Source organism: Cynocephalus volans, chromosome 6, assembly GCF_027409185.1.
Source record: "Cynocephalus volans isolate mCynVol1 chromosome 6, mCynVol1.pri, whole genome shotgun sequence".
NCBI classification, from domain to species: Eukaryota; Metazoa; Chordata; class Mammalia; order Dermoptera; family Cynocephalidae; genus Cynocephalus; species Cynocephalus volans.
Window position 1 is genome coordinate 136,360,310 of NC_084465.1, and position 21,515 is coordinate 136,381,824.

At 37.6% G+C, this 21,515-nt stretch overlaps 1 protein-coding gene across 2 annotated transcripts in view; it reads right to left on the reverse strand.

Annotated features, from left to right (window-relative positions):
- The window catches only part of RSU1 (Ras suppressor protein 1), a 190,758-nt gene that overhangs the window by 59,624 nt on the left and 109,619 nt on the right, over nucleotides 1-21,515 (reverse strand). For both annotated transcript variants that reach the window (XM_063099451.1, XM_063099450.1), the window contains one exon: nucleotides 15,576-15,708. In XM_063099451.1, coding sequence (XP_062955521.1) covers nucleotides 15,576-15,708 — 133 coding nt within the window. The remainder of the gene's footprint in view (nucleotides 1-15,575; nucleotides 15,709-21,515) is intronic.

Sequence of the window (21,515 nt, forward strand, 5' to 3'; positions counted from 1 at the left end):
TGATTGGACATATTCATGGTGTACAGAGTCATATTTCAATATACGTACACAATGCATGATGATCATGTTATCAGATGGCTAGAAGAGAACGACATCTTCATCACAAAGAAATGATTAAGTTTTGTAGTGATGAATATGCTAATTATACAGATTTGATCATCACACACATTGTATACAGCACTGAAATACATAACTCTGTACCTGACAAATACTCAATACGTTTCAATTTTTAAAATGTAAAAAAAAAATGTGTGTTGGCAAAATCAGGGTAATTAGCATATTCATCATCACAAAAATTTGTCATTTCTTTGTGATGAGAGCATTTGAGCTCCTCTCTTATAGCTAATTGAGAACACACAAAAATTATTAATTGTAGGTGCCTAGCACTACTAGACCACTAGAACTTATTTTTCCTATCTAGCTATGATTTCCTATCCATTACCCAACCTCTCCCTAACCTCCCATCTTCCCTCCCTTTGCCCTCTGCTGTTTATTTTTAAGCAATTACTGTGGTTCAAAGCCTGTCAATTCACCTTTCATAGGCTCTTTCACACCTTGATGATGGAGGACAAAAGCCACACCTGCACCGTGGGGGGCTTAGCAGCCAATACTTAGATCCCACACACAGAGGTATCTGTCAGGGGAAGAGGCCTGGATAATTCAAAAGCAAAAATAAAACAAAACAAAAGGCTAATGGAATGAATCCAGGTCAAATATCCTCTCACAGCTTTTGGTATTTTTTTCCATATGATCCTCTAAAATTCTGTGTGTGGGAGTTTCTTTCAAAGCCTAGCTAAAAAGAGCTACTAGATTTGAAGGGAAATAGCTGGCTAGGGGAGGCTGCAGCCTTGGAAACATCAGAGAAACATTTATGGTGATGAAAGCAGCACTAATAATATCGTGAAATCTACGCAGCTCACACACCAGAAGAAAAAGGGAAACACTAAAAATGTGTAATGAGTGTGGATGGAAGATTTTGAAAAAATTTCCTCTAGCAGAAATGTCTAAACTGCAGGCTGCAATGTATAGCTGAAAGAACAACAGCTCTCATTCATCAAATATTTTGAGAGCCCACGAGGTGCCAGGCACTGTCTGAGGCTACTGGGGATAGAGCAGTGTATAAAACAAAAGTCCTTGCACTTGGGGGAGCCTCCATTCTAGAGGGGACAGATAAATGTAGGAGGGCAACAAAATTAGGAGCAGGGGTTGGTGGTGGATTGTAGGGTCCATTTTAGATAGTGTGGTATGGAAAGCATTTTGTCAAGATGTCATCTGTGCAGGAACTTGAATGAGATGAAGGAGCAAGCCGAAAGCCACTTAGAAATTGAATGTAAGAATAAAAGCCATTTGTGTTAAAAGACAAATAATTTAGTGCTCAAGAAAATGAAGAGGTAATAGACAAAACCTCAAAAGGTTGGGTTGGTACATCTTCCCTGTGTCACTGTTATTGTCCCTTAATTGAATGGGATTCTATCTGGACACCAGGTGACCTTGCCTTTATACAGTTAACCCTTGAACAGCACAGGTTTGAAATGCATGGTTCCACTTATATGCAGATTATTTTCAATAAATATATTGGATAATTTTTAGTTAGTTATATCATAAATGCACAACATACCTAACAAAACAATTAAGTAACCTATGTAGCAGTAGCTAATAGTAGTTAAGTAGTTGATGGGAAGCAAAAGTTACACTCAAATTTTTGACTATGCAGGAGGTCAGCACTCCTAACTCCTGCATTGTTCAAAGGTCAACTGTATTACTGAGTGTCTACACTTTTGGCTTCTTTAGTATAAAACCTGGAAAGAGATTACTATTTCTTTTTCTTTTCAGGTAGACAGAGACAAAATTTCCTGAACTTATACTCTTAGCAGCCAATTCTGGAACACTTGAGTCCAGGGGTAAGGAAGAGAAAAGAAAATGAAGACTTAGAAATTTGGGATCTCTATTCATGGAAACACATGGTCTGATTTAGTATGTACAGCTTGGCAAAGGGGGAACCAAATGAATATATTCTGATAATACAGTGAGGCCAAAACAAACTCAGCAAAGTTAGGAGTAAATGGAGAACATGAACATGAGTACATGCTCCTTTGAATAAAAGGTCATTTTTCTGCTTTGTCACTCAAATAAGCTGCCAGATCTCCCATCACCCTACTCTACTACTCAGGCTCATTTGGAAAACATGTGCCCTCAGGCCTTAGATTTTGGATTCTAATACTATTTTCCACTTACAGGACCAGGGTTCCTTGGAGAAGAGCCAATTCTTTGTTGGGGTAGAAAAATTAAAGCCTGGGTCTGGAGCTAGAAGAAAACAAAGACACAACAAAGAAGAGACCGAGGAGGATGCTCAGGGAGGATTGTACTAGCCAATCTGATTTCAGTCAATTGGTACAACATAAGCAGAGAAAGGCCAGGAGTCCATAATAAAGTCCAAAAAATAAAATACTACCAAGTATGCTAGAGAAGGGTCACACCCTTCAATACGCATCAATTGGCTGGAGCCCAACTACAAAACAACATCACTGTGTAGCCTGCAGTGGATGAAAACACACCTGTTGAACCAGAGTGTGTAGCTGTTGGGAAAATGGACTTGTACTTGTTGAACCAGAACCATCAGACAGAGAATGTTAAATCAGAGGCTGAATGAACTGTGGGCAGACAGGTTTCCAGGGACTGAAAGGCTGGCAGCAGAGATACTGTTTAGGGACATGCTGCGTGTACCTTCAACCCTTACAGGAAGTTGAGTTTGATTCAAGAACCAGAAACGTCAACTGATTATGCACCTACCCTTAAGCTTCACACACTGATTTCCCTTGGAGGACATCAGCACAAACTCAGCATTTCCTCATTTTCTTCCCACGTGTTATCCAAAAGTAATAAGGAGAATGACACAGTGTTCCTTTAAATATGACAGACGGAATTTGGTTTCTGGCTCTACCACTAGGCTAATCCGTCAGTCGTTTTACTTAACCTGCGACTGTCCATTTTCTCATCTAAGAGCCCAGGTGGACACCTACATCTCATGGAGTCATGAGATGGCAGGAGATGAAGCCTGGAACACAGCCGGAAGGCAACTGATGTCAATTCTCTCCCCTCAGTGTAATTGCAGCAAATTCTGTCACACGCTAATCCTCCTGGATGTTAGCACACAAAGAAAAACAGGGGAAGGAAGATTGGGAGCAGCTGACTTTACCATGCTTGTTCTGAATCTTTCCAGTAAAAAGTTGCTCAAGACTCTTACTGTTTAAACTACAGTAAAAGCATAGTCACCTTGTATCATGTATTCACATGGTGGTCTTCAAAGAGCACTTTCCTTCATTTGCAATTCTTTTCTAACCTTGTTGCAAATGTGTATAAAAAATATTTTTACTTTATGATCAGTATTCTTCTTGCCTGGTCTTAATGAAACTTAGAAAAATAAAGCAGAAGCTGTCTTCAGAAAACTTAAAAATTACAATTCCAAGATTTTAAGTATTTCAAAAGTAAAACTTTTATTGACAAAATTTACATTTCTTAGGAATTATCTAGACTTAGTACCAAAATAAATTTGCTAGTTGCAAGACATTCTATTAAAAGATCACCACTCACAGTTTCAATCAAGAATGCACAAGAACAGATTAAAAATGCTCATAATCTCACATAAACAGTCTGAAATACACACATCATCTTAGCTTACAGCCAAAAAAAAAACAACAAAGCAAAAAAATCCAAAAATCCTCATCTCATATATGGGAACCTGAAGCCCAATCCCATCCTTTAATACACAAATCAATTCTTCCAAGATCCACTCTTCTTTATTTCAAACCCTCATGCTCTTTCAAATATAGAAAAGCCTACTGCTCAATCACTTAAAATCTTAGGTGGGAAAGTACCTCTAAAAAGAAACTCAATGCAGAAGTGCATTTTACTGTTTTTTCCTTATTCTTCTGTTTGGAAACAACTTGGAGAAACCAAAATTTCACCATTTCCCATTGCACGTTGGATTCTGAAGGAAAAACAGATTGCTACAGATTCTTGCATGGATACAGGAAAGCCTACGTTATCTGACAGGTGTTATAAGCCATGTAAGATTTCACAATGCTTAAGCCAAGAATTGGAATGGTTAATGCATCAAGTGAGAAATCTTCTCTCAAGCTCTCATTCAAATAGTCTCTTTCCAAGACTGATGACACATTTTAAGAGATGACATTACCTTGAATGTTTTTGGTGTACCTAATCAAAGAGAGACTGACAAGGAGCTTCATATAATCTAGGCAAATGAATGGAAAAAGGAGACAGGAGTAGATAAAATGAGTTATAAAGCCATATTCTTTATGATTTCTTCCTTCTTACCTTCATGGGTCCTATAGGTTTTTTTTTTTTTCTTTAAGAAAAAAATAATCTTTTAAATAGTGAATACATGCATGAAATGGAACATTCAGTAGGTATCAAAGGATAAAGAGTGACGAGAATTTGCCCTCCCCTCCCTGCCTCCAGCCATCAGTTTTTTCCCCAGCAATAACTGCTCTTACTAGTTTACTACATATCCCTCAGAAATATCCCATCTATTTACAAACACAAACACATGCTCCACATGTCCCATGGAATACTCCCTTGATGGACAAAGAGAAGGCAGAAAAATGAACCACAGAGCCCTTGGATTCAAATATAATTTGTTTATTGTTAAGAAAATGTTTCACTTCCACCATAAGAGTAGTGTGGTAAAAAGAGATCTATATAATAATAAAGTGCTATTAGGAAGACATAATCTAAACTGAAAATTATATATATTACATTTTAATGTTTCAAGTATTGTTTATCATCTACAGCAAAAACAAAGAACTACAACTTGGTTCATTCCAGACTCCAGAATGGTTTCGTCTTCCAGAAAATGAGGGCCAACTGTTGGAGGCTCCTTTGCATGAGACGGTTCACTATGTAATAAGACATTGAGGACAAGCGACACAAAAAGCCTGGTCATGAAGGAGTCATGAGTCTGGCTTTCAAGAAGATTCCAGTCTCTTAAGGGAGAGAAATCATAATCCTCTGAAATATTGGTAGTATTCACACAAATAAATACCAAGTGAACTGATACACAGTGCATACAAGGCCAATAATGTTTGGCACCTGGTAAATGCTCAATAACTGATGGTCATTGTTATTACCATCATTAAAATTGCTACTGAGGAAAAGTAAAGACCCTGAAAAAAGATGGTAAAAGAGAGACCTAGAGTTGGTGGGCAGTAGGAAAACACTCAGAGAAAAGGTGTCTGTGCAAGCAGTATTTGAGACTTGAAGAATAATTGGGCATTCAATAGGAATTAAGAACATTCCAGGCGGAGAAAGCACCACCACGAAGACATGAGATAGAAGGCAGGTTGAATCTTTGATGGGACATAACCCAGCCTTGTTTTCCTGGGCCCATCCCCAGAGGCTCTGCTGAAGGCTCTCTAGTACTGGCTCAGTTCCCTCTTACCCTACCTACCGCCAGGATCCTTCTGTCCTAGACAATTGTGATGGAAAAACTCCCCTGCAGTAGCTCATCTTGCACAATAAAGACCTAAGACATTTATTATACCTCCAGAAAGGTGTCAAAAACATGGCCAAATATACAGCAGACAAAAGCCTGTATCTCATATTAGAAGGTAACATGGAGCCCGTTCACAAGGAAGTTAGTCAGAATACCACTACTTCCCTGTGCCATTCCGAAGAGCTCAAGTTTAGCAACCTGGCCCCAAAGGAAAGAACAGAGCTCAGTAATTCTTAACTTTGCATGACAACTGTAATGCAACTTGTAAATGCAATAGGCTTAACACTGGTAAATGATGCTTCCCATCTTCCACACATCTAGCATTCTCAGTCTTATAGTTAGACCAAACACAATATTCTACCAGAGAAAAACAGAGAGAAGGGTTTCAACTAAGAAGATAACTATCACTCTGCTGACTATTTGCATGAACTTATGAGTAAGTTCTTTGATATAGGTTGTAAATATAACACACAACTGACAAAAAGCACCGTTTTAAATGATGCTTTACATGTTACTTTCTCTACCCTATTAAGATGCTCGTTGTTTCTATGATTTATCTGATAATAAATTTTTGATGACTGGTGAGTCTCATAAAATTGCTCTGATGCTGACTACACTGATTAATAAGTCTGAAGAATAGAAAGTGTCAGGAATTCATGTGTAAGAATAAGTTACTGCCAACCATATATTAGATATTCCATAAAATACAGAATAAAAAGGTTGATCTGGTAATCTTATCTTGTATCCATTTTCCTGTAACAATTTATATTCAGGGTCATCACTGTCTTCTGTTGCCTTTAAAAAAAAAAAATCAATAAAGTAAATCCATATGGGGGGTCAAATTAAAAAATTAAGCTAAATTTTAAAAAATAATAATAAATTGATATAGACAATAAAATTTGTTTCCCAGAAAAATTTAAAACTCAGAATTGCAAATAGTTGCTGGAATGATCCTCAGAGATGATCTACTTTGAATCCCTCGCATTGAAGATGGGAAGCTGAGGTAGATGTACTCAGGTCATTTATCACTGACAAAACTGGTACTAAAAGCTACTTCTAAGACTAGTACACTAAGAACAGAAGTAAAAATACGTCATATATATGTGTTTTGTGTAAAAGCTCCCCCTCAAACTCACATACTTTAATTTTTAAAAAATCTAGGTTTAGGGCCGGCCCCGTGGCTCACTCGGGAGAGTGCAGTGCTGAAGCGCCAAGGCCGCAGGTTCGGATCCTATATAGAGATGGGGATGGCTGGTGCGCTCACTGGCTGAGCGTGGTGCGGACGACACTATGCCAAGGGTGCGATCCCCTTACTGGTCAAAAAAAAAAAAAAAAATCTAGGTTTATAATAAAAATCAATCAATCTCTATGTAGAGCTTTTTGCCTCTAACAAGTTCAATATTCCTTATTTTCCCTTCTTTTTCCTCAAAGCTTCACAGCAGAGTCATGGTGTCTTTATGGCATGGTGTATCATATGAAAATAAGCACTCCATCTGAGATCTCTCTCTCCGTGCTGGGAAAGCAAATCAAGTTTAATCACATGAGAAGTGAATTCGGTGCCCTGTTATTAGTAGACTTGATCTTGCCCACTAATCCAGAGGTCTCTGAGACAAGACAGAAAAAATGAGACAAGTTATGAGGGCTCCAGATGTGGTGATGGGAACACTAAGACGGCACAGGAAATCTCTGACTCCACACTTTATGTGGCAAAACTCTAGTAGCTGCTGCACAGGACCACAAAGGTCCCAGAGAGAGGACTCCATGTCTACTGGAGGGGGTCACATTGCGTGAAGCCAACAGACACAGAGGCCCTCCACACTGAATCTTCCCACCTCATGATTCCTGTGAAGGAAGAAAGGTGGTGCCTGTCATTAGTGTTCTATGTATTCCTCCCTCTTGAATTCTCTAGCCAAATATGACAAAGAAGGTGGTTTTGTTAGGTGCCTTTCATTCCCAAGGGATCTTCAAATTCTAACTAGCTTCTGGTTTAACACAGTCCACTCTTAAAAGATAAAAAATAAGATACTGACCCCTCTGCCAGGAACAGAGCTTATCCTGTGTGTCTATACAATGAACCATGGTGAATCTTCATGTCTTGGAGACACAGACAACTCTAGAAGCCACGGCTAGTAAAGAGACATGGTGGGGGATGGATTAAGACTTAGAAAGTCATTTAAACACATTTGCAAATAAACAGAAAATGCCTCCCTGTGAAGACGTGGGGGGCTACGGAAGAAGAGAGTAAAGAGAAGGTGATGGAACAAATTGATGAAAAGTTGAATGTTATTTCTGGGCAATATGGAGTAGCAATAATGTTGTGGGTTGAATTGTGTCCCTCACCTATTTATTTGTTGAAGTCCTAACCCCTCGTGCCTCAGAACATGATCATGCTTGGAGATAGGGTCTTTACAGAGACAAGGAAGTTAAAATGGGGTCATTAGGGTCGGCCTCAACCAATGTAAATGATGTCCTTATAAAAAGGGGAAATTTGGACACAGAGACAGACAAGCAGAGAGGGAAGACACTGTGAAGACACATGGGGAGAAAATGCCACCTATAAGCCAGTGAGAGAGGACTGGAACAGATCCTTCCCTCAGAGCCCTCAGAAAAAACCAACCCTGCAAACACCTTGATCTGGGGCTTCTAGCCTCCAGAAGTGTGAGAAAATAATTTCTGCTTTTAAGCCACCCAGTGTGCAATTCTTTGTTATGGCAGCCTGGCAAACTAATAAAATTCGTAAAGATTAAATTAGATATCACCAGGGAAAGAAAAAAAAAACAACCTCCCCCCCAAAAAAACTATGGTACTTGTTCAGTAAATTTGACGTGTAAAATAATCAAAACCGTAATGATAATTTATTTAATCTTTATATAAACACTACCTAATTGGATAGAGAATAAGAAGTATGTACATTTTGAAGGTGATGGAATTACACATGTTCCAAATGAGATTATTTAAAAACTGACTCCTATAGTGGAAAACAATATTTTCTTGACCACATTTTGTTTATATCATGAATCTTAAAGACACAAACGAAATAATATACAAACACAATAGAATAAAATACGGAAACTTATTTCCTTAATACTTGATGAATAAATTAGGGCACTGATAATTGCCTGTAAATGTAAGCCACATTTAAGCTTTTTATCTGATAAAGTTGACTGAAATACTTTCATAATATTATACATTCTAATCCAAAATACCTGACAACACAGAAGAACCCTTAACTGCCAAAAATAAAATACCTCCAACAATGCCCGATCAGAATAAGAGACCAGAGCTCAATAAAAAGCCAGCATGTAATAAAACAAGATATTACTGTGTAGAGAATAGAAATCACAGACAGTTTTGTTTGATTATAAAAGCGCCACTTTTTAATTTATCTCTCAAATAAAAACAGCAAATGCAGGCAATAATTCATCTTAGCTGAATAGAAGGCATCAAGCATTGAACTTTAAGATTACTGGGAGTTAATAAAGGTTATCAATATGGAGGGCTGACCAATTTCACTTCATCGAGTAGGTCAATATTCAATAGTTCAATATGATTAAATCAAATGAATATCATCTAAAAATGGGACTCAAAATAGCTCCTCTTAAAGAGGAAGTAACCTGACACATTTCTTTTTTAGAGTGTAGATGGAGTCTAGCCCGTGTTTATTTTCCTTCTGTCAAGTGGGACAAATTAACTATGTCCTATGTACCTAAAATTGATTCTGTAATGTATCATGCTGCACATTAAGGGCTGTACAAGACAGGCTGAATATGAACTTGACAGTGGACAATCGAGTCGGGGTATGGGGAGGAAGAAGGAGGATTGGGAAACTATTCTGCTCTTTAAAGTCCTATGCAAAGAGCCTTTTGCAGTGTAAAGTTCAGAATAAACATACCTCTCCTCCCTTTGATGTAGCAGTTGTGGTTTTCTTTTTTTCCATTTTGCCCCTTTAATAGTTATTCAAAACTCTTTAATGAAAGGTGCACTTTTTATTGAGTAAAATGCAAATTGCATTGAGTAAAACATGTAAAGTACAGAGCTCCTTCTCATGGGTCAAACCTGATCCCACCAGGTCCCCAGGACAGATCTCAGGCAAGCAAACTGCACAGGAGGCCTGGTCACATTACAGGACCAGAGGAGGCTGTGAAGGATTGAAGGTGGATATGTGATATCTATTGCATGTCACAGTGAAAAACATTCCAGAATAGGACAGATCTAAAATGGGGTTTACCAGATACCTTCAAGAATACCAGCTAGACTCCTGAAGCTAGTTTTTAAACCCCAGTAGGGTTTACCTTTGACCTTCACAGTACGGGGTGTAGAGGTTCCCCACTGAAACTCTCACAAAATCTTGTGTACTAGAAATGTCAAATGGGAAGCACTTTCTTTTTAAAAAACAAAATCATTTTGCATGAGCTATAAAATTATATCAAAGGACAGCTCCAAAGGCCCACAGAAAGTTCATTTATCAAATAAATTGTGAAAGTGCAAAAAAGAAAAAGGAAAAAGACTAATAACCTATGACGTATGTATGAATAATAGTGCTAACCAAGTTAAAAAGCAGAATAGAAAAAGTCCTTTTAAATGCAAAATACATTAAGTGATCTATCAAAAAACTTGGTAGAGAGAGAAAATTGTTATGTATTCTTCCACAAATAGTCTGCATCCCTCTTGTCACCTTAAGAAGGGAGGTAATAATTTACTAGGACAGTCAATAGCTTATAACCACATGTAGAAACAGTTGAGCAAATAATTAAAGATCAACAGTTGATATTACATCCTGACATACTTTTTATTGGAATGATCACTCTTCAACTCCTTGCATTTATAACATTCTTATTTTCTGGAGAAAAAGAATGCTATATAATTTGACCATTTAAAGGGAATGTGAAATAAGACACATGATACAACACTGCCCCAAATATAACCATATTGTATGGGTTTCCCTTTTCTCTTTGATACTTGTAACATGTTTGCATGCAACTAGGTCCAAAGATGTCAAACATTTGAATCACATTTTACATTATGAAGAAAATGTGATAATACATTTATTAATTTTAAAATAGAGCCACAATATACATAAATAGCATCCATAAAGGAAATGTACATTACCAGGAACAGAATACATAGTCAACTTATAAAAATAACCTTTATGCCAAAAGTTTTAGGAAAAAGATGGTTCTTCATTTTCATGTCTACTATACAGAAATATTTCTGTTTGTAAAAAACGTTTTTCTGTTGCTTAATTTGAGTTATTTTCAGATACAGTAATGAAAAAGGTAAGTCTGCCTAGTTCTGCATTCTCACTATGTAATATTCACTAACTGCTACAAAGGTCCTGGCAGTTTAACCCTCTCCTCCATCTTGATGAAGATATTTATAAAACCATTTGCTAGTTTTGTGCCTCCATTTATTCCTCACCAGAAAATAAGGTTTATAAAGGTTTTGTTAGACATGATTTCCTTCTATAAAGGAATATTTTAAAATGAATGAGCTCAGCTATAAGGTTTGAAATGCTCTAGCCTTATGGTAGACCAGAGGCATTAGTTATTTAAAGAACATCTAGGTCGCTAACTCAGTATCCATTAGAAGATACAGTAGTTGTTTAATAAAGCCCATTCACGTCTGTAATAGGTCTGCACACAGTGCAGAAGAAAAAGAAAAACACATTACTTTAGTTTTAATTCCACAATTAAAAACAACTTGAGAAACCATCAACAACAGATAAAAGATCCTTTCAAATCAAACAGGGTGATTTATTTTGCTAAATTTCTACAAAAGAAAAATTTGCAACATGTTTCTCATTGTTGCCCCCCATTCGCCAAGCACTGCTTTTTGAAACTGTTTCCATTAACTAACGTGAATAATAGCACAGTATGGACAGTCTTCTGTTAAGATTAAAAAACAAAACACAAAAACACACGTGAGTGGGGCACCTTTCCCTAGAGAGAAAAGAAAGCCACACGATGGGAAGAATGACAGGCAAGCATCTTTTGAGTCATGCCATGCTGGAAACGAGGCTTTGGGATTGCCCTGCTATGCCAATTGTAGCCTTCACGAGGATGCCTGTTTCCCAAATGCTTCCTTCAACCAACACATTTTCAGCCTAACATTTGTCAAACCTCTTCTTTTGTTAACTTGTTGACAAGGGTTAACTTGTCGGCTTTTCAAATGGCTTGCAGTTGTGATCCACCGTCCTTGACGGACATGTGAAAAGCGTGAACTACTCCCTTTCACAAGCAATCTTGTCAAGGGTCCTGACTTCAACCTGACCGCCCCTCCTGGGAAAAAAAAGAAATCTACCTCTGGAAACTTAACAAGCAGTGACTATTCTATCCTAATTCTGCTTCACAGAAAGAAATAAAAGAGGTCGAACAAGGAGACAACCACCATCAAATAAAGAGTTAAAAGGTGATTGTATAACTCAACAACAGTCTGAAAATGCTAAAGCACTTAAAAATGTGATCCTTAACAATCCGCCCGAGCAAATTATTTTCCTTCAACAGAGGGAATAACTTATAACGGGTGATGCAATGACACTAGCCAGTATGTTCCCCTTGCAGAAAGTACCACAGACAAACAGAGAGCAAGCTCTACCTTAGAAACTATCAGGGGGACATTATTAATGCCTACAGTGCACTCCAAAAAAGAATCTCTGAAGAACTGTACCTCAGCATCCTACCAGCCACACCTCCTCCTGCTTAACTGAACAAGTTCATTTCTTCATTGAGTTAAATCATTTCCACGTATTTTCATTCTTCCTAAACACTGACTTCACTGTTTTGTTTCAAATGTCTGCTCTTGGAATCCATTAGAGCCTGTAAATCAGATCATTCATCTTTGCTACTGCTGCCCGAGACTCAGAAGGCCTCAAGGATGTGCTCCGAACATGGAGGTCACCGTTAAAGTCAACCAAAGATGTGAATGAATATAAAACAAAATCCGGTAAGTTCTTTAGTTCTTTACTGTTTTCATTTAGGTATGGGTTAATTGGTTGGAAAGAAAGGAAGGAGGTTCACGGGTATTTCAAGTGCCAAAACAAAACTAGGCTTTAAAGATACATACACATATATAAACATATAAGGACTTATTGTTGAAGAGAATGTATGTGGCTTAAATCAAGAGACAAAGGAGTAACCATTAGGAACTACAGGCTTTAGAGTAGAGGATCTAAAACTAAGGCACTGAATGAGAAATTTGCTTTTTTAAAAAAATGCAAGTGTCCTGAATACCTTGTCCTCCTTGAAGGCTGCTACATGTAAAACTTAACAAAAAGTAGTAGTACCTGTTAATTATAATAACATATTTTTCAGAGAGTGAGAAGGATACTAAAAATCCTCCAATTATGAAATGGCTGCTTAAAACAATGAAAGAATTAAGTTGGGCTCTAATTATGCAGATATACTAATATATATCTACTCATATCAAGGAGGACATTAAATTTTAAACATCAGCGCATATTAATCTGGTGAAACTCAATGGTGGCATTTTTGTACAGGTTTTTTTTGTTTTTCTGTTTTTTGGGTTTTTTTTTAAAGACTAAAGGTTTAAGTTAGAGTGTTATTTAACTAACATGTTTTTGGCTAGTATATTTGATAAAGGAGTGATGGGAGAATCGAAGGACAGAAAAGCTGAAATATAGGAAGTAGTCAGCTTTCTTCTCTTTCCTGAGAAAGCGGAGAACTTGCAGTATGTCCCTGCCTTGGAGGAGCTCAGGACCGGTATGCTCTTCCAGCAGAGGTTCACGAGTCACCTCTAAAAACAGCAAATGGGGGACTGCCAGTACAGGGGAAAATGCTTTCTTATGCTTATTTAAGATTTCTAATGTTGCTGTAACTGTACAAAAGGTAATACAATGCTTCATGAGGAAATCAAACAGAAGGAGTAGGCAAAATGCTTAGATTACACCAACCCTCAAAAAGAGGATGCTGATTACCCAATTTCTCCCCAAAAAGCAGTTACGATTTGTAGTGATCAATACGCTAACAATACTGATTTGATCATCACATATTGTATACAAATACTGATAGTCAATTCTGTACCTCACAAATATGTATAATCAATTATGTTTTCATTTAAAAAAAAACAGGTTGCTGATAATAGAGATAAGAATATATACATCAAATAGGTTACTGATTAAAATGTTGTGTCATGTATTCCCTTTCAATGTATTACCATGTATTACCAATTAATAAAAACAAAACTCTCATTTATTCAGAATCCTAACCATGTTCAAATAAGGAGAAATAGTTTTAATAGTGTATAATGGTGATTAATGGACTAATCATGACTCTGAGGTAATATAAAATCCAAAACCTCACAATTTGATCTTTTAAAATGAAATTAAAATTAGAAGCACTTTCATACGTAATGTATTCTAATCCTCTATAAATTATAAATTAATCTATGGTAAATTAAAGAATTGTTAAGCAGAATTTTAAACAGAGTGTTTCCTCCAATTCTGGATTAATAGGAGCCTGTTTGTGTACTTTTCTACATACTATCATATACAGAATTATTTTTAAAAGATATCCTACAAACCAAGCTCTACATAGCTTCATGTTTACTAACAAAAAATTAGAGCCCTGTCTAAAAGAGGTCACAATAGCAATGATCAACAATTTGTGGTGAACAAAATGAACAATAATCTGCTAATTTGTAATTATACTTTCACACATTTTCATAATTACCTAATTTCCAATGCTGAGCTATATTTGTATTTTTTTAAAAAAAACTATTGAACCTGTAATAATTACACATATCTATGTGGCTAATGAAACAATAACATCCATCCTATACTTATTTCATTTTACTCTTAAGGTAAGTCTTAAGACATATTGTAAATATCACGATACTGTCTAAAAACAATACAAACCATGCTTTAAGCTGCTTTTACATATGAGGATGTGCTATCATTTTAGCAATTTCAGTATATTTAGTTTGAATGCCATTGTTCTTCTCAGTTCAGCTTCTCTGTGATTCTGTCAGATGGAAACATGACAACAGCAAGCCCTAAATGTCTGACCAGGAGCCTGGCTCTCAGGTGGGAGGGCTACAGAACCACAGCTGGCCACTCACAGACACTCTGTTCTGTCACTGGATCCTGACCCATTTTCCCAGCACAGATTCAGTGAGGGCTGTGTTGAGTGTGGGGCATTTTCTGATACAAAAAAGCAAAAGAGGGAGAGAGACTCTTAACTGAATGTGACCTTTAATTGATTTCCTAGCTCTTGAAATAGTTGGGATTTTAGTTCTCAAAAGTTGGTGCCAGATGCAAAAACAGATTAAATCTATAAATTTTTTCAAGTCTTTTTGGTAGATGCTTAAAACTACAGGAGATTTCAGCATTAGGGGTCAGTTAAGCACTGCAATAAACAAGTTTGTTTTGGGGGGTGGGGGGCTGGGAAAATAATGACAGAATATTTAACATCAATAAAAGCAGGTGGGGGGTGATAGAATTCCTTCCAACTCTGAAACAGTGAGGAAGAAAGAGGTGAGAAGAGCGGGGTTTTAGGGAGGACTTCCCACAGTCCTTAACCTAAAGTGAGGACCTGAGGTATTTTGATGCTATGACTTTAAGCGAACTGATTCTTTCTCTTTTTTTCCTGCCTTTTCTTCTTCTCTTAGACAGATTATCATCTCACTAGAGTAAAAGCTTCTAAAGAAAAGAATAATGCTTTCCTCTTATGCTCCACTGATTTTATAAATAAACTGCTTAACAATTTTGTTCATAACATTTGTAATTCTTTGCATTCGCAGAAGGAAAAAATACATTCTGATCTCAACGTGTCTAACGAATTTCCTTGGTGTCATGAATATTTAACTAATTGAATACCTTTAAAATTCTCTAAGCAAAATTGGTACAAATTCTGTTGAAAATATCAATTAAAAATAATCTACAAATTATAGAGACAATTACCACATACGGTTTTTAATAAAAAATTTTAAAATGCTTTGTGTAAACTGCCACTAATAGGACATGTCACATGATACTTTTTTTAAATGGCATAACTATAAATATTATAAAATCACAGTCTACTATTTTAGAAAATCACAGTCTACTTACTACTTGTATGTCTCCGAGCGGATATATTCAAAAACATGGGACACTCCAAGCTGGAACTGGTCAGCAATTGGAGTAACCCAGGGATTGTTCTCTGCTTTGAATACCTGCTTCTGACCAGTTAAATCCAAGTTTCCTGAAAATATGAAGGAGGAAAGAAAAGCTGGAGGTCATTTCATCCAACACAGATCAGGACTAAGAAGTCCTGCTTAGTAACCACAGCACAATGTTAAGTACCTTTTGGGTTATTTGATTAAAAAAAAAAAAATTCTTACCTCAAGTCATCACTGGTACACAAGCCATGTTGGTGACAGCACCCTTGCCCAAGAAATTAAGAACAAAGGAAGGAAGGAAGACAAGATGGAGAGGAAGTGGAGAGAAGAAGGAAGGAAAGAAGCGAACCTAAAAGGAATTCTTGCCAACGTAGCATATGTCTTATTTTTCTAGGTATTTGCTATTGAGACTAAAATGACTTATTCAAAGATTGAGAGAAGTGATAATATTAAAACCCCCTAAAATTCTATCTTGAAAATGTCAATGAGCATCACTCCTTGTCCTATCTGATCTGAGCCCAATTTGACAAACAACCATGTTTTCATCAAAGTAGAAGATGAATGAGAAAGGATAAGATATATATATATATATATATATATATATATATATATATATATATATATATATATATATATATTTTTTTTTTTTTTTTTTGGACCAGTAAGGGGATCACAACCCTTGGCTCGGTGTCGTCCGTACCATGCTCAACCAGTGAGTGCACCGGCCATCCCTATGTAGGATCCAAACCTGCGGCCTCGGCGCTATCAGCACCGCACTCTCCTGAGTGAGCCAAGGGGCCGGACCAAAAAGGACAAGAATATTACCCAAGTAAAATTATTACTGCATTACTCAAGTAGCATGAGCACATCTCAGAATCAGCACTAAATGAATCTCATTAACATGGTAATGCTAGAGACTAACATTTGTATAGCTCTAAGCAGTTTACAAATTGCCTTTTAAAATCATTTCCTTATTTAATTCTCCAGCAGTCCCTAAGGTGAGACATTAACATCATTTTATAGGTGAAGAAATGGAAACTTGGGGAAACTAGTAGGTCTAAGATCAGAAAATGTCAGCACAGGGATTTGAACCTGACTCCAATCTCATGACTCTTTCTACAAGTGTCTGGTGAAGCTCTCAGGTTACATGTCAATAATGATGTGTTTAACGAAAGTAGCACTAAAAAGGCAGCCAGTATCACCTCATCTGAAGATCATCTGTTGATGATCAGGTGACTTTATTTATTAATATATTCAAAAACAGGAATGGCAATGTGTGAAAGAACTTCCTATAATGTGCTCACCTATGAAAGAGAGACACTGAGAAGTCAAGCAGCAGAGATGTATGTGGCTTCTCTTGGCAGCAGACTCATTGCAGGACTTTCCCTAAAAGTCCTACTGAGGAAGTCTATTTCAGACTTTTGGTCCACTGCCCAACACTGGATGAACACAGACACCCAGCAATTATTCTTCCCAAGACACAAAGTAACGTGTTTGTCCTGTTCTGAGGCTCTACCACCAATTTTTTCATAACATAACTCAGCATAATGAAAACATATTTTGGATGCGTTTACCATGAAGCAAATCACCTCCTAGCTGACCTGAGCTTCAGAAATGAAAGGATAAATGAACGTTTTTACTAGGAAGATGATGTAGTATTTCTTAAAACAAAAGAATAGATCCTTTGAATCTTTCCTCTTTTTGTTATGCGGACTTGTAACTATTCAGAAAAATGGAGAAAGAAAAGAAAAAGAAAATTTCACAAAATGTTTTTAATGAAACTAGATAATACTAAATATTAAGAAAGTAATTCATCATATTTCTGAAGTTACTAAGAATTTGTTGGTGATGAGTACAAAAAAAAGCAGATACATTTCTCTCCAACATTATCAATACTTTCAATTTCTTTATCTTAATGGTTAAAATCATTAGTCAGACATTAAGTTACATGGGAAAATAATGAGCTTGTTTTTCTAAACCTTCTCTAAAAAGCTTCCTAGGGCAAATGAAAACCCAAGGGTTGCACATATTCTGCTTAACTGAATATCTTACCCGGGTTTGACCTTGTTGGCTAGGGGCTGCCATTGATCCTTTCTGTTTTTACTTGTACTTGGGGAGGGGGTTTTTAGCTTCCCAAGAATGAAACTGATCTCCTCTTTACATTTCTCTATAATTATTACGTCTTAGGATCTAGTTTGCTATACTCTGTGTCCTCTCTTCCATATCATTCCCTTATTACTTACTTTTCTTCAATTTTCCTCTTTTCCTAAAAAATGAATATAGTATAAATTTCTGGAACGACGTCATCCATTGAAAAACAAGTCTGCATTTCTGATGTGTCATATTTGACATGCACGAATATATGTTGCCCACCCAGTGGCATGGCCACTGAGGGAAGGGGCCACGTACCAAGCAACAGTAACCGTGCTGCAGTAATTCACTAATAAATTGGAGATAGAGGTGCTGGAGGTGAATAAATCTCTCCAAACATTCATCTAAGAAATAGCCTGTGCTTCCATATTGTCATTTTCTTGCCCCTAAGCCCTGCCCACTGATATCAGCACGTAATCAACTCCAAAAAAAAATAACTGAGACCTTTTGAAAAATGTATGTATTCCAAAGTGGATGAGAAGCCATGAAAAGCATAAACTGCACATTCATAGAATTAGGAAGTGAACTAATTCCTAAGCTAAGGGGATCTCCCTGTTAGTAGCTATTCTGCCCTAAACACATGCATCTTTCCTCCTGGTTTCCCCAAATTGGTTATCCTGCTGAGAAATATAGTCTAAATTTCTAATGGGCAGAATTCTATTCTGTTGAACAAACATCTAGTACATTCTATCATTCACACGCTGCCATGAATTAACTCAATTGGTTTGCTTTCCTCTTACCATCTGGTTCGGATGAGGATCTCAGAAATACTAGTTACAGGGCCGAGCCTGTGGCGCACTCGGGAGAGTGCAGCGCTGGGAGCGCAGCGACGCTCCCGCTGCGGGTTCGGATCCTATATAGGAATGGCCGGTGCACTCACTGGTTGAGTGCCGGTCACGAAAAAACGACAAAAAAAAAAAAAAAAGAAATACTAGTTACATTTGGACCACAGAACGTTTCTCACCACACTGTATTTTAGAGACCTGGGTCAGTGTTAGAGCGGTGTGGGACAGAGGAAGCGTCTGGTAAGAATCCAACAGTACAGGTATCTTATGAGCAAAACGGCTTTTAATGGACCGTCCTTGAACTTAAGGTACAGGTGCATATTTCTGTGGTAAAGAAGAGCCTGCATTTTACTACCAATAACCTACAAACCCACTTTGGAAAGTACACAGTCTCTTGTTAACTTACAAACAGCTTCCTACTAAGCTTGCAGTCTCTGCAGTGGTAATCCTCTGAAAATAACATACCAAAGTTCTATGCTCCCTGGCTGCCACACATGGAAGACAGACCTAGGGGAATAATGCCAAAAAAGGTCAGCCATGTTCTCTGGGCCCTTCTGTCTGAAGCCTCTAACCCTCTGGAGATCTGTCAAGCCCAAGCAATGTCTCTATTTAGGCGCTGTCAGTAGAGACACAAAAGGCGTTGGGGATTGCTAATGACATCTGCTAACTGGAGCACATAGGAGATGCTGGATTCGGTGAGCTAGACATGCTCCCTTCGGGGAAAAGGAGTCTTACACTGATGTCTCGAAGACAGGGTAAAAAGAAAGGACCACAGGCTATTCATGAGCATCTTCATTTACATCACTTGGAACCCATCTGCACATTACAGCTGGGGGATGGGGGAGCCTGGGTGACTCTCCCCCACCCTCATTTATTTATGTTAGTATCAAACAATGTTACTGAGTCCCATTCACAGGCGCCTCATAGAGCTACATGAACTGGGGGTCCTGATAGGAAAGAATGATTCACATTCACTAGGAAAAACACAAACAAAAACAAAAGAAAACAACAGCTTCCTGTTTGATGCTGTTTTTTCTTTTTAACAAAGAACCATGCAAACGATGTTTAATGTCCATGGCGAACCTCAAAGGAGGAAACGACTACAGATGACTGAGATGGAAACCACAGGAGCCAAACTTGGTAACCCCTCTTTGGAGTTATCGCTGGGGCTTGGCGTAACAGGATGCCTTTATTTTGTTTTTCAACTTAACGTTGCTGGTGGATAACACAATACGTGTTTCTGGAGAGCTGTAATCCTCCCAGCAAATTATTTGTCTCTGGGTCCTCTTGCCTCACTCTGCACCAGGCAAGAATGCAGCAATTTCAGAAGACGGTTAATATGATTAGAGTAAAGCTGGGCATTACAATGTGTGCAAAGATGACACCCGTCTCCTACTGGCCTATCAACAAGTTACCCTTGCCTCAGCAAAGCTCGTCTGTCATCTGTTGGATGTAGGTTCCCTTTTAAGAAATAACATTCAGGAAGCATCTCACCCTCCTTGTCAATCGCCCTAATGCAGCACGCTTCAGTGCATCCAGTAAGGAGCCCTCACCCAGCCCCTTTGTTAGAAGGCTGAGCGGCACTCTGGTGGTGTTCTAACAAGGATCAGGCAGCAGGATTAAGCACTGTGACAAAGAGGATCTAATAAGCTCGAAAGTGGTGCATCTACAGACACGCTGGCTGGCTCCCAGACAAGATTCACATTGCTCACTCCTCAGTTGGAAAGCGCAGGCCACTGGGGAAGCCAGGCAGCACTGTGATTAGCGGTGACCCTCTGACCAATGCTGCTATCAAGATCATATATCACTCAGAGGCTTATTCTGCAATTGCAAATTGGATTTTCTATTTTATTACCTGCAAAAGGCCCACATATGCTTCTTCCCAAAGCCTCTAGTATGGCAAGCTTTGCTGTGCAACTGTAATTGTGTAAACACTAAATCATGCAAAACAATCATTCTCCTTGCTGGTTATAAATATGATTGAATGCAGGAGGCCCCATTAATAAGCACGCTCATTTTCACTTATGGAAATTGGTTGTTTCCATAATTTCACTGTAAGAATTCTTCCCCAGTACTCAAAATCCTGAAACATGTGGCCAGGAGAATCATTTATCACATAGTAAGCAATAGAGGGGATTGGGCAAATTTTTCACGTTATAAAAACAGCATTCCCTCCCTTCCTAATTTCAAAATAACACCACAGAGAGCTTTTTAAATTAATGCACTCTAAAAGCCAGGCTCTCTCACTCACTCATAAAAATCTAAGACCATAGTCTAACAAGGTAAAGCTAGAAAACCATGGCTGATTGGATATTCTGTCATTAGTATACTAGCTTTGCCCAAACCCAGGTAATTGATTTGCTCCTGAAGGGCCCTAGATGGAACATTATGACAGCTGAAAGATCACCTCTGCTCTGTAGCAAATCCCTACATGGAAGCTAACCACAAATTACTCCAACATAAAATAAAAGCTACGTTTAGGGCTGCTCCAGATATAAAGATAGTCTATAATCCTTATTACTATGTACTAGGTTACTAATTATAGAAGTGCATGATTATAGATAATGGTGGATTATGGAAAGTTCCTGCTTTTTCACTTCTTTAGTAACACTTTACTGAGTGGAAATGATCTTAGGCCTATAAAATGGTGCTTATATTGCAATAGTAAATGTTTGTTCTAATTAAACACTGGAAACGACCAGAATGCTTATTAACAGGTGATCAGGCAGAATGTATCTTTCAGCCATACTATGAAATGCTACTCATTTATTAAAATAGAGTTATTTGTATGTACTGACCTGGAAAGAGGTCTGCACTGTAATTTACAAAAGATTAAGTATACACTAAGTTTGCTATGATCTAATTTTGGAAAAAAATACAGAAGTAAGAAATGCCATATATGTGTATGAATAATTGTTTATGTGAAAAAGAAAAAGAAGAAAAGGATATATATT